A 12,329-nucleotide genomic window follows, 5' to 3' on the forward strand; every position below is an offset into this window, starting at 1 on the left:
ATTGTCCTTCATATCTGCCAGTATTTCACTGACCATTGCACAATCCAGTGGTCAGTGAACTACAGAAAGGACTCTGTGTAATGTGGGAGGTGAGGAGAAGGAGGAGTAGCGATCACTCCAGAAACAGTGCTGACTCCTACATCAGAATTTGCCCTCCCAGCCACCCTCTCACCCACAACGGCACCTCATTTTCTGCGCTAATTCGTCTAATCCCTCTCCTCTAATCCAGCAGTGGTATTAAATTGGATTGTGACATGCCAAGGCGCACTGTTTTGGGACAAGTTTGGGTTTTGCTTGAAATTCCCTCCCTGTAAAAGGCACCGGCTCTCACCGCTGTCCTCGGCCGTGTTTATGTAACTGTAACTGTGACTGTGACCGACTACCCCCTCGTCAGGACTCCAGATTACAGGCGAAATATCCGCTTAGCTCCTTGTGTTCGCCTTCTGGCTTTTCTTTCCACACAGTTTTTTTTCTCTCTCTCCATTTCTTTCTCTCTCTCGCTCTCTTTCTTCTGTGCTCTATTTCATTGTTTCTTTTCAATCCTTTGGGCTTAATATATCCCAGTCAACACTGTTATATTGTGTGTCATTACTACATTACAAAGGAGATTTAGGTTGCAGCTACCCCTCCTCCATTCTCAGCTGTGTTAGATTGTTGAGTGTCATATTTAACCAATAAAGGGGATTTGATTTTCAAGTATTAACCCCTTTTACTCCCTTCCTGTCTCGTTCATTCTCTCTCTCTCTCTCTCTCTCTCTCTCCCTCCCTCCCTTTCTCTCTTCCTCCCTCTCTCTCCCTCTCTCTCTCTCTTTCTCCCCCTCCCTTTCTCTCTCTCTCTCTTCCTCCCTTTCTCCCTCTCTTTCTCCCTCCCTTTCTCTCTCCCTCCCTTTCTTCCCCTCTCTCTCTTCCTCTCTTCATCTCTCCGTCTCTACTCCCTTCCACAGAGATTCAGGACCTGGGCCCCCCTCAGGACCACGTGTTCACCGCCAACTCTCAGGAGGCCATCAGCTGCCGGGCAGGGGGCACACCAGAGCCCCAGGTGCGTTGGGAGATGCCCGACGGGCAGCTGGCCGGCACAGAGCACCGCGTCTACCAGGAGGGCAGCACCCTCATGTTCAACCCCACGCAAAAAGGCGACTCGGGCACCTACATCTGCACGGCCAACAACAAGGCCGGCAAGAAGAGCCAGGAGCACAGGGTCACCGTGGCATGTGAGAAGATTGTCTGTTTCTCTCTCTCTCTCTCTCTTTCTCTCTCTCTCTCTCTCTCTCTCTCTCTCTCTCTCTCTCTTTCTCTCTCTCTCTCTCTCTTTTTACTTCCTTCATATTCCTGTCAGCGGGATGAGGGCTTTCGGAGAGACAGAGGTGTGGGATGGCAAATATTAATATGCCTGTCCACCAGGGCTTACTACCCGCCCTGATGATATAAGTATAGTTCTCAATCATGGTGTTCCAGAAACAGGATGTCTGTATGGCTGTTTTTATATCTCTATGAATAGGACATTTGTAACTGTAATATATATCTCTCTGAAGGGATCGTTTACATTTGTAACTGTATTATACCTCTCTGAAGGGATCGTATACATTTGTAACTGAAACATACCTCTCTGAAGGGATCGTATACATTTGTAACTGTAATATACCTCTCTGAAAGGATCGTATACATTTGTAACTGTAATATATATCTCTCTGAAGGGATCGTATACATTGGTAACTGTAATATATATCTCTCTGAAGGGATCGTATACATTTGTAACTGTAATATACCTCTCTGAAGGGATTGTATACATTTGTAACTGTAATATATATCTCTCTGAAGGGATCGTATACATTTGTAACTGTAATATACCTCTCTGAAGGGATCAGCTGCCGACAGGTCCATCAGAATACTTGGAATAGGATGTGTTGTGATTTGAAGTGTGTTGGGTATGTGTGATGTTCGTGTGTTATGGCTCGCCCCCCAGCGGCCCCTGAGTGGGTAACCTCGCCCGAGGACACCAGCCTGAGGGAGGGGCAGCCCGGCTTCCTCCACTGCCACGCCCAGGCCACGCCCGCTCCTGAGGTCACCTGGTATCGAAACGGCATGATCATCACCCCAGAGGTACCTACTGCACTTCCACTTTGCCCACACACACACACAAACACACACACACACACACACACACACACACACACACACACACACACACACACACACACACACACACACAGGGTTTCTACCAGACAGAGACTCTGTGACCCTGTGTGACCTTGCATCCCAGGTGTGTGATATTCTCTGCAGGGCTATTTTTTTGTTGTTTGTTTTGGAGGACGTCAGTAGTTTATATACATTTTTTGGAGACACTGAGGCTATGGACTGAACAAGTTCAGCTCAGTGGGCACAGACAAACACACGCTCAGACACTCATTAATCCAAGCGGTGTGACCATCATGCATAATCCTTTGATACCGCTGTGTCTTGTTCTCCTTGTTTGGCTGCCTCTTGCTTTATGGCAGTCTGTGTTTATATTTACCCCTCTCCCCTTCCCTCTCCCTCTCGTTCTGTCTAAGGATTCTAGGTTCCTGCTGTTTCCCAATGGCACCCTGCGGATCAACAATGTGGAGGTGTATGATGGTCTAATGTACGGCTGCCAGACCAAGACCATAGGGGGCTTTCTCAGTGGAACGGCCAAGGTCAAAGTGTTAGGTAAATCATCAGTGCAGTCTGTGAATGTCTGTGAGTGTCTGTGTCTGTTTCTGTGTGTGTGTGTGTGATTCTCTGCGTCATTGTGTGTGATATCACAATGTTCTTATCAGATCTAATCTCCTTCCTCGGTCAGTGGTTATCAGTGGTGTTATGTCTGATTTGATAGCATGATATGTCTGGCAAAAGCTTTATTTATCTGACCCTGATACAGACAGTGTATAGGGCTTAGTTTCAGTGTGTACTTACAATAGCAATGTTTTTGTTTGTGGTCTTCGGCATCTCTTGTGTATGTTATCGTGCAGATGCTACACGTCTTACATTTACTCAAAACATGAACAGAAAGCTAAAGCTCTCTTGTTCAGATATCTAAAGAGTTTGTAACAGTGATATGTTTGTGCTCAGTGCTTTTCCCAAGGTTATTCCTTCTAGAAATGTAGCAGCCTGGCTATGATGGCACGTGGCCGTATGTGATGGTTGATGGAGGGTTTTATTTTCTTCACTCTCAGAGAAGCTGAAGTTCACACCCACCCCCCAGGCCATCCAGTGCCTGGAGCTAGATAAGGAGATCAGCATCCAGTGCTCCGCCACAGGTGAAGAGCCTCCCAGCGTCCTCTGGACCAAAGCAGGTGGGTCAGCAGGTCTTTCTCCCCCCTGCTGGGGTAAAGGACAGAAATCACATGTGGGTACTTACAAATCCCAATCCCCGAGTTGTGTGTGTCTGTCTGTGCCTGTGAAAAGGGAAAAAAGTTGCGTCTTTCTATTTTATATTGTTTTTAGTTTTGGTTGGTTGGTTTGAGCATCTTCAGAACTGAAATGTTACCCTTGATGGTTAAGTTGCAAAATGTGTGTTATTTCTACTTATCAGAGGCTCAAATGTTCTCGAACACTAGTTGCACTTGCCATACATCTGTTCTATAGACTTTATATTGTCTTTCACTATAGACTAGTGCCGTATCATCATAACACATCAGGTGAGTGAGATGATGAACCCCCCCCCTCCCCAACCCTCTGTCACCCCCCTGCAGATGGCAGTGAGTTGCCCCCTCGTGTTGAGCAGCGGAATGGTGCGATGCATTTCAATAAGGTAACTCGCGATGATGCAGGGAACTATACCTGCTTGGCCTCCAACCGCCTGCAGGGGGAGATCCGAGCCTACGTCTCCTTCACCGTGGGGGGTGAGTGCTGTATTAGACCGTGTTTTACCCTCTGTGTCTTGTCTGTGTGTCTTTTCTAACATCATCTGTGAGGGCCAAAGAAAGAATGCAGATGTGTTCTATTAGCGGATGGGTTTGTGGGAAAGAAAGCAAATGTTGGTGTTAATTTGAGGGAAGTGTATGTCTAACCGCCCCGTGCTCACACACTGCCGCCTCTCGTTCCTCCTGTCGGTCTGTAGTGTCCATCCAGTTTAAGCTGGACCCCGAGTACACCACTGTGTACCAGGGACACACAGCCATGCTGCACTGCCAGGCCACCGGAGACCCAGAGCCCAGCGTCCAGTGGATGGTCAAGGACAAGATGCTCTCAGCCAGTGCAGGAAGGTAAGACTTCACCTTCTTCTCCTTACTCTTCTGCCTCTCCCTCGCTTGCTTTCTTTTTTCCTGTTAGTCTCTCACGTCCCTCTGATTGAAAGTTATGAACGTCCCTCTAATTGAAAGTCATGAATGTCTGTCCTTGTCCTATCCTTTTCCTTGGCTCTCCCCCGTGTCTTTTTTCGTGTATCTTTCTCATTTCTCACCCACCTCTTCTCCTCTCCTCTCTCCGTCCCAGGTTTCAGGTCATGCTGAATGGCTCTCTTGTCATCTCTGACGTGACCACAGATGACACGGGCAGGTTCACTTGTGTGGCTGGAAACAGCTGTGGCATCAGTGACCGTGTGGCACAGCTCTACGTTGTGGGTTAGTAACACACACACACCACCATGGATTTTTTTTAAATAGTAAGGCTTGGTCCAATGTCTATACTTAAATAAAAAAAAGGCATAGATAGTGTTATCTCCCCATCACATAACCCTGTTAGTTAAAGTGTGATAACACGCATTAAATGAGGGAGCAAAGCTGTAGCTCCAGATTAACTGCTGCGTTAGGAAGCACTGAGACAAGATGACGCCTTCTGGTTTCAGACCCTAACTCAATGGATTTATTAACTTAACCAAAACCCTGCAAGGTAGTGGCACAAACAGGCATGTGACTGGTGTGTTACTTGTTTCAGGATCATTCAAACCATGACCCGCCCTTATTTATCAGAGCTGGCAGGGCAAAATTAGAGAAGCCAGTAGTAGTCCAAAAAAACCTCTTCTCCTGAAAACACTGGCCCTCCCAAACAACTCTTAAAGCATTTCCATGTCTTCACGTGTGGTAAAATGAGACATGTCCCCAAGTAAGGGCAAGATGGAAGCCTGTGATCACAGACGCAGCCTATGAGTCACGCACCTCTCAGGAATGTAGAGCACCTCAGGATTACCTCACATGTTTATCTGATTCATCTTTTAAATACTTAGTTGCCGGAAAAGGCTTAGCAGGCATGCAAGACATGCTTGATCTTTAACACTCCAGGTTTTGGTTTGAAAATGTATTCAATGTTTTCGACGTGCCTTTGTGGCTGCACATTTCAATGTCCATATTTGAAATGCATCCTTGAAAATGCCTTGCTGTAAACTTGTCTGTTTACAGAGAAGCCCCCGACAGGGTTCCCGCCAGAGGAAGATAAAGCCCCCTATAAGATGATCCAGACCATCGGGCTGTCTGTGGGGGCCGCCGTCGCCTACATCATCGCCGTGCTGGGCCTCATGTTCTACTGCAAGCAAAGACGCAACGCTAAGAGACTGCTGAAGGGACAGCATGGAGACGAGCCAGAGATGGAGTGCCTCAATGGTGTGTGTGTGTATCTGTTCACATGTGTATGTGTACAGTATGTGTCATTATTTGTTGGGGGACGTTGCTGTGTGGTTTAGCATTTTTCTGATAGTTTGCAGTATGGTTGGAAATTGTGTAGTGAAATGTTATGTAATGTAATGTAATGTAATTAAAGGTTGTATAGGGAATCCCAAGTCCATCCATGTCCTCCACCATCAACAGTGTCTGTGGCCAATACAACACTAGCTCCTGCTGCCATCATGTGGCTGTAAAGAGTACTGCAAGGACAAAACACTTGTGCCAAACCTCAAACGGCTATAAATTAGTGGCAGTGTGATGCTCCTTACACTGAGAGAAGGCACAGGGCCTTTGTGTTGTGTGGTTGATCAGAAAAGTCCTCAGGCCTCACCAAATGCTGTTGACCATGAAGGAGGCCCTTGGGAAACTGAGCTCCTTTTGTTTGCCCTGGCTAATCCGCTCATAATGGCCGCTTGTTGCCTCTCGGCTGCCTGTCCGTTGGAAATCCCAGCTTTGCGGGGTTGCACTTGGGGGTAATTGGCCGATTCATATGGAAAAATTGGGAACAAATTTGAATGATTAAGAACTAAAGAGTTTGTAAAAGTGGCAACAACACTGAGACTGAGCCATGCTTTGGCAGTTTAACAGTCTGGCTGTTGGTCTGTTTGTGTCTGTATTATAGTATCAGTTAGACTGCATGCATGCCTGTGTATTTTCCCTATAAATATGTCATACGCTAAGGTTTCTGAATGTGTCCATAATGTCTAAATGTATCTGGTGCCTCCTTGTTCATCCTGTAGGTGGCGCTTTGCAGCAGAATGGCCAGACCACAGCAGAGATTCAGGAGGAGGTGGCGCTGACCAGTGTGGGCACAACGGCAACTGCTGAGAAACGCCACAGCACCAACGACAAACTGCATTTCCCCCGAGCGGACCTGCAGACCATCACCACTTTGGGTAAACTCCACAAACCTTTTTGTCCCATTCTTCCACTACTACCTCAGCAATTCAAACTCTCTGGTGTTGATGCTGATGTATAAATAGATGATTAGTAGTGTAAAACAAATAAGATCATACCATTGTTTTTGTGTATGTCTGCAATAAAGGGTGTCATGACAGATGTTTCTGTAATCCAAAGCAGATCCTTACAGTGTGTGTTTTTAGTTGGGTGTACATGCGTACATTTGTGTGTGTGTGTGTGTGTGTGTGTGTGTGTGTGTAATTGCGGTGGTGTTATTAGGGAAGGGTGAGTTTGGTGAGGTGCTGCTGGCCAAGGCAAAGGGCATCGAGGAGGGCGAGGAGGAGACCGTGGTGCTGGTGAAAAGTCTGCAGGCGCGGGACGAGCAGCTGCAGCAGGACTTCCGCCGCGAGGCCGACATGTTCGCAAAGCTCAGCCACCCCAACATCGTGCGGCTGCTGGGGCTGTGCCGAGACGCCGACCCCCACTACATGATCCTGGAGTATGTGGATCTGGTAAGGGTTCATTGAATCGAAAACCCACTCCAACATGCAGACAAATATACTGCATATTCACACACACGCACAAACAATATTTATGCAAGCATTGGCTCCCATATAATTAATGCCTTTGCACATGCTCACACATGCTGGAATGTATATGCATACACAAACATACTCACACTGAGGTAATCAAAGCCATTGAAGTAATCAGAAATCTTGATATTTCAGCCTCTCTGATTTTACCTATACTGTAGTTTGGTTTGGGTCTGTACTAGTGAATTATAGTAATATAATTTATAGTCAGTTTTTTTGGAATCCAAATAATGAAATTGGTGATTTTTTTCTTCTTCAGGGGGATCTCAAGCAGTTCCTCAGAATATCCAAGAGCAAAGATGAGAAGATCAAGCCCCAGCCTATCAGCACCAAAACCAAGGCAAGCCTAATAACATAATGGCATATTAACCAACACACATTAATCATAGGTCTTCAAACCAGTCAACCAGAACCTGTACAAACAGCATGATGCAGAATAGCCTACAGTGTATGTTTGTGGTGATCTGGTTATTTAGCACTTGTGTAAGGTTAGATCAGGTCGGCTCTCTCATGCTGCCTCGTCCTGCCCGGTCTCCCCCAGGTGTCCATCTGTGCCCAGGTGGCCAGTGCCATGGAGCAGCTGTCCAGCCAGCGGTTTGTTCACCGAGACCTGGCCGCCAGGAACTGCCTGATCAGTGGCCAGAGGCACGTCAAGGTGTCTGCACTCGGCCTCAGCAAAGACGTCTACAACAGGTTGGAACTCCTCCTGGCACAGCTGTAGAGTGGTGCTCGTTTGTCCGCCATACCAGAAATAATTCTCTAGCTAAACCCAAAATGTTTACCACCCTAGAAACCACAGTACAGTACCCTTTTCAGAAGTCTAAACTTGTACAGCCTTTATTGACATCATATTTGCTTACAATGAAATCTGGAGCGCAAAAGAACATTGGCATATATCATTGAAATATCAAGGTCATTTTCATCTAATAGTTGAGAAGAAAGAGATAGTGTATGACTTGGTTGAATGTGCTTTGACGTCAGGCTGAGTGAAGGTAGTTTCTATGGTGACTAGGTGTTCAGGTGGCATCATGTGGTATTCAGGATTGAATTAGAATAAAGGAAACATTTTCAGACAAATTTAATAATAGTTGAAAAGGGCACATTAATGCTCTTATGATAATGGATTTTTTGACAGTAATGAAAAAAGTCTCGAGCAAATGTGCCCTCTAGTGGTCAAGTTGGGCTCTACAAACACATTTCTCCCTAGCTGAAATTACATGATATGTCTTTGTGTGTGTGTGTGTGTGTGTGTGTGTGTGTGTGTGTGTGTGTGTGTGTGTGTGTGTGTGTGTGTGTGTGTGTGTGTGTGTGTGTGTGTGTGTGTGTGTGTGTGTGTGTGTGTGTGTGTGTGTGTGTGTGTGTGTGTGTGTGTGTGTGTGTGTGTGTGTGTGTGTGTGTGTGTGTGTGTGTGTGTGTGTGTGTGTGTGTGTGTGTGTGTGTGCGTGCGTGCGTGCGTGCGCGTGTGCGTGTGCGTGCGTGTGTGCGTGCGTGCGCGTGTGCGTGTGCGTGTGCGTGTGGACAGTGAGTACTACCACTACCGGCAGGTGTGGATCCCCTTGCGCTGGATGCCCACGGAGGCGGTGTTTGAGGATGATTTCTCCACTAAGTCAGATGTCTGGGCCTTCGGGGTGCTCATGTGGGAAGTGTTCAGCCATGGAGAGCTGCCTTATGCTAAACTCAGTGATGATGAGGTCCTGGAAGGTAAGCATACACACACCAGACACTCCAGCCATAGTGCATAACTGACTGGCTTGATGGCTGTATGTTTTCTATACTTCATGAGACCCATGCTGCCTGCTTTTTAATTACGGAGGGCATGCAGTAATATGGCTAACACTGACAAAAACATTTAATCTGGAAATAATAAAGCTTACACTGACAAACATTTAATCTGGAAATAATAAGACTAACACTGATAAAAACAGTTGATCTTGAAAACTATCATTCCCTAATCACAGAAAATCAGACCAATAGCAACGCAGAGCCAGAAGAGCCACTCCGTTAACCTGCCGCCATCTTCTTTAGGTTTAAGCCCACTGTGTGATGCATTACACTTCATAGGTTCTAGACACATTGCATTGACGGGCCTTTAGCTTTTAGCAGTGTTTTAAGACAAAGAAGGTTTACAGTCATGAAGCATAAACAAGTCAGCTTCAGTATTGAAGATATCATGGGCACATTGCTTATATTGCTAAATCCAACAAAGTTAGTCATCCAGTTAGAGAATCTGTCTTGCTGTGTTTCTCCCAATGCCAAGCCTCCTTTTCCTCTAAACGAATGGGTTTCAAAGAACAAGTTTTTCCGTGTAATCTCCTGTAAAAAAGAATGCTGCCAAGTGTCTACCATATTCGATAGTAACAGCGTTTTCCCGTGTAATCTCATAGCCGATAGTAACAGCGTTTTCCCGTGTAATCTCATATCCGATAGTAACAGCATTTTCCTGTGTAATCTCATATCCGATAGTAACAGCGTTTTCCCGTGTAATCTCATATCCGATAGTAACAGCATTTTTCCTTTTGTGTTCTCCTCACAGGCCTGCAGGCTGGCAAGCTCAAGCTGCCGGCGTCAGACAGCTGCCCCTCCAAAGTGTCCAAGCTGATGGCGCGCTGCTGGGCTCCCAGCCCCAAAGAGAGGCCCTCCTTCAGCGAGCTGGCCCAGGCGCTCACGGAGCTGCCCTCTGACAGCAAAGTCTGAGCGCTCCACATACGGAATACTTTGGACCCCCCCAGCTACCCCACCACACCCCCATCCCTCCTTTAGCCCCAGCCCCAAGAGCTCGCCCGCCCGCCAGGACAATCACAGACATGCTGGATGCAGAACTGAGTCTGACACATTTCAGGGGAGGAGAGGAGAGAGTGGGTTATTGGATCGGAAAAACTGAGACATTTTTGTATTGACCGAGATGTGTGAATGTGGGGTGGGTGAGTGTGCGTGTGTGTGTGAGTGTGTGTGTATGTGTGTGTGTGTGTGTGTGTGTGTGTGTGTGTGTGTGTGTGTGTGTGTGTGTGTGTGTGTACGTGAAAAAGGACTCAGACCCCAGGGAGCTTTTTGTTGTTTGTTTGTTTGCCTTAATTGTGGCCAAGGCTGTTTGCACTCGTCCATAGAGTTTCACCATCCCACCAACCCACTGAGGTGCTTCTTTACCTCTCTCTCTCTCTTTCTCCCTCTCTCTCTCTCCCCTCCTCTCTTTCTGTCCCTTTTTTCTCTTACTCTCTGTCTTTCTCTCTTTCTTTCTTTCTTTATTTTGTCTCTCCTCTCCTTCTTTTTCTGTGGGACCCTGGGAACTGCCCGTCTCATTGGATGAGTACGGGAGCAGAAACTCTCCTCTGTGCCCTCAGCCTTCCACCTCTGCTGTTCGGAGTACAATCAGGAGAGAGACACTTGAGCTGATATCACCATGCTGGACTCCCTTTGTGTCTGTTCATTATCCTAATGCCTCTGTGCTCGTCTGGACTTGGAGTCCTTGAGTGCGGAGTCTGGTTTGATTTACAAACCATTCACTTGGGAGATGAAGATTTAGGGGTGCAAGCTGAAAAACAGGAAAAAAGGTTTGGATGAAGGGTTTGTTGTCTGTTACTTCTGGATCCGATCCGTACTTTATCAGGACCTGCTTTGTGCTGCCTGCCCAAGGAAATACTAAGAAGAAAGCTGTTAGAGGCTAGCTGTGTGTATGCTTCCAGTGTGTATATGTTTGTGTGTGTTTGAAGAGATTCAGTTATGACTGTGCTGAGCATCTTCACATATTTCTTTGAGATGCTCTTTGGAGACAACGGTTGCCAATGGTAACGCCACCCAGCACCTCAGCTTGTGGCCTTCTGTGAGCCTCCATCTCTGGATCTCTGCATCCTTACGTTGAGCAGACTGAACCACAGACGGACACCCTCTCCCTGATGCTGGCGTGGTTATAATCCACATCTTCTTTGCTGTCTGGCCTACTCTACATGTCAAAGCCCAGATGAAATATTCACTCGAAACCTGCACTAACCACACCAACTCACTTCAGATTTCTCTTATTTTTATAAAGTGGTGTTGTAGAAGGATATGCAGGTAACCTTGTATTTATCACGGAGGTCCTGTGTTTTATATAATTTTTTTTTTTTGTTTGTTTTTATTATTTTTTTTCTGTCTGTGGAAAGGTACTCTGTGATGCTTTTTATACAGTTTAAAGTGCATACTGCTCTTGCCCTGGCCCTCACAACACACAGTGCAGATTGTGTTCAATAATGTTATAGCTTGATACATCAGTGTAAGAGAGCGCTACTGACCATGAGAGACTAAAGACAGACTAAAGGTCACCATCACTCAGCAGATTCTAAGTGCCTAGAAAAAAAGAAATGAAGGATTATCTGCATTTTATATTGTATCTTATCAAACAGCAGTGGCCTCTTTGTCTGCGAGGACCCTTTTGTATATCCTTTTTGTATTTGTTTTAATATTTTTTTAAGTTCGGAAACAGACCTTGTTTTACTCTGTATTAATGCAAGGCTCTTACACTTTGGCCTTTTTTTAATGTGCTTTTGCAAACGGTCACAATAATCAACATGTATACTTGCTGCTCTCATTAAAGGCCCTCACTTGTACAATCCTGATTGGTTGTCACTGTTTTAGGGCCAGCTTTACTAGAAGACCAATCGAGAGGCTTCTATTATTGTATTAAGTCAGAGTACCTTTAAAGGTGTAGCCTTTGATGCTGGCGAGGTTTGAGGCTATTTTACCTCAACAGTCAATCATATACACTCATCCTTTTTGGGCTCCTGAAGCAAAATTGGAACATGACTGCCCCCTGTTGTTGATTGTGTATTGCTCAGTCCAAGATAGGTTGTTTCCCATTTACAGAGCGGCTGTGCACGACCCCTGGAGGAGTTTGGAGCGCACATACTGGATGGACAGTAAGAGGACAGTGAGAAGAATGTCTCTGAATTTGACAGAAAGGAATACACCTTTAAAGCAATCCACCTCCACAAATGTCAACCGAACACATGGATTAGTGTCTTGTGCTAAAACATAAAAATGTAAGATTATGTATTATATGGTGTGGGTGTTCATTTGTTGTATTGGTGCTGGAATCTTCTTTTTTGAATTTTCCAAAGCCTGGATGATATTAGGATATTGATACAAGGTGCTAACCTATATAGATATATTTTTCTTCTCTCCTCTTGTTGAAAGACTTCATGTCTGCTTTTTACACATCCCCTTAAAAGATTAAACCAGATGAATCAGT

General features: G+C 45.9%; 1 protein-coding gene across 1 annotated transcript in view; it reads left to right on the plus strand.

Moving 5' to 3' along the window:
- The window catches only part of ptk7b (protein tyrosine kinase 7b), a 74,340-nt gene extending 64,223 nt beyond the window's left edge, over nucleotides 1-10,117 (plus strand). The window contains exons 7-20 of the mRNA XM_080848710.1: nucleotides 945-1,211; nucleotides 1,964-2,100; nucleotides 2,550-2,685; nucleotides 3,192-3,311; nucleotides 3,711-3,860; nucleotides 4,079-4,223; nucleotides 4,453-4,580; nucleotides 5,355-5,555; nucleotides 6,356-6,511; nucleotides 6,795-7,027; nucleotides 7,368-7,448; nucleotides 7,650-7,801; nucleotides 8,631-8,809; nucleotides 9,642-10,117. Of these exons, the coding sequence (XP_080704836.1) occupies nucleotides 945-1,211; nucleotides 1,964-2,100; nucleotides 2,550-2,685; nucleotides 3,192-3,311; nucleotides 3,711-3,860; nucleotides 4,079-4,223; nucleotides 4,453-4,580; nucleotides 5,355-5,555; nucleotides 6,356-6,511; nucleotides 6,795-7,027; nucleotides 7,368-7,448; nucleotides 7,650-7,801; nucleotides 8,631-8,809; nucleotides 9,642-9,802 (2,246 nt within the window). The 3' untranslated portion in view covers nucleotides 9,803-10,117. The remainder of the gene's footprint in view (nucleotides 1-944; nucleotides 1,212-1,963; nucleotides 2,101-2,549; nucleotides 2,686-3,191; nucleotides 3,312-3,710; nucleotides 3,861-4,078; nucleotides 4,224-4,452; nucleotides 4,581-5,354; nucleotides 5,556-6,355; nucleotides 6,512-6,794; nucleotides 7,028-7,367; nucleotides 7,449-7,649; nucleotides 7,802-8,630; nucleotides 8,810-9,641) is intronic.
- Nucleotides 10,118-12,329: the final 2,212 nt, after the last annotated feature.

The sequence above is a fragment of the Sprattus sprattus genome (assembly GCF_963457725.1).
Source record: "Sprattus sprattus genome assembly, chromosome: 12".
NCBI classification, from domain to species: Eukaryota; Metazoa; Chordata; class Actinopteri; order Clupeiformes; family Clupeidae; genus Sprattus; species Sprattus sprattus.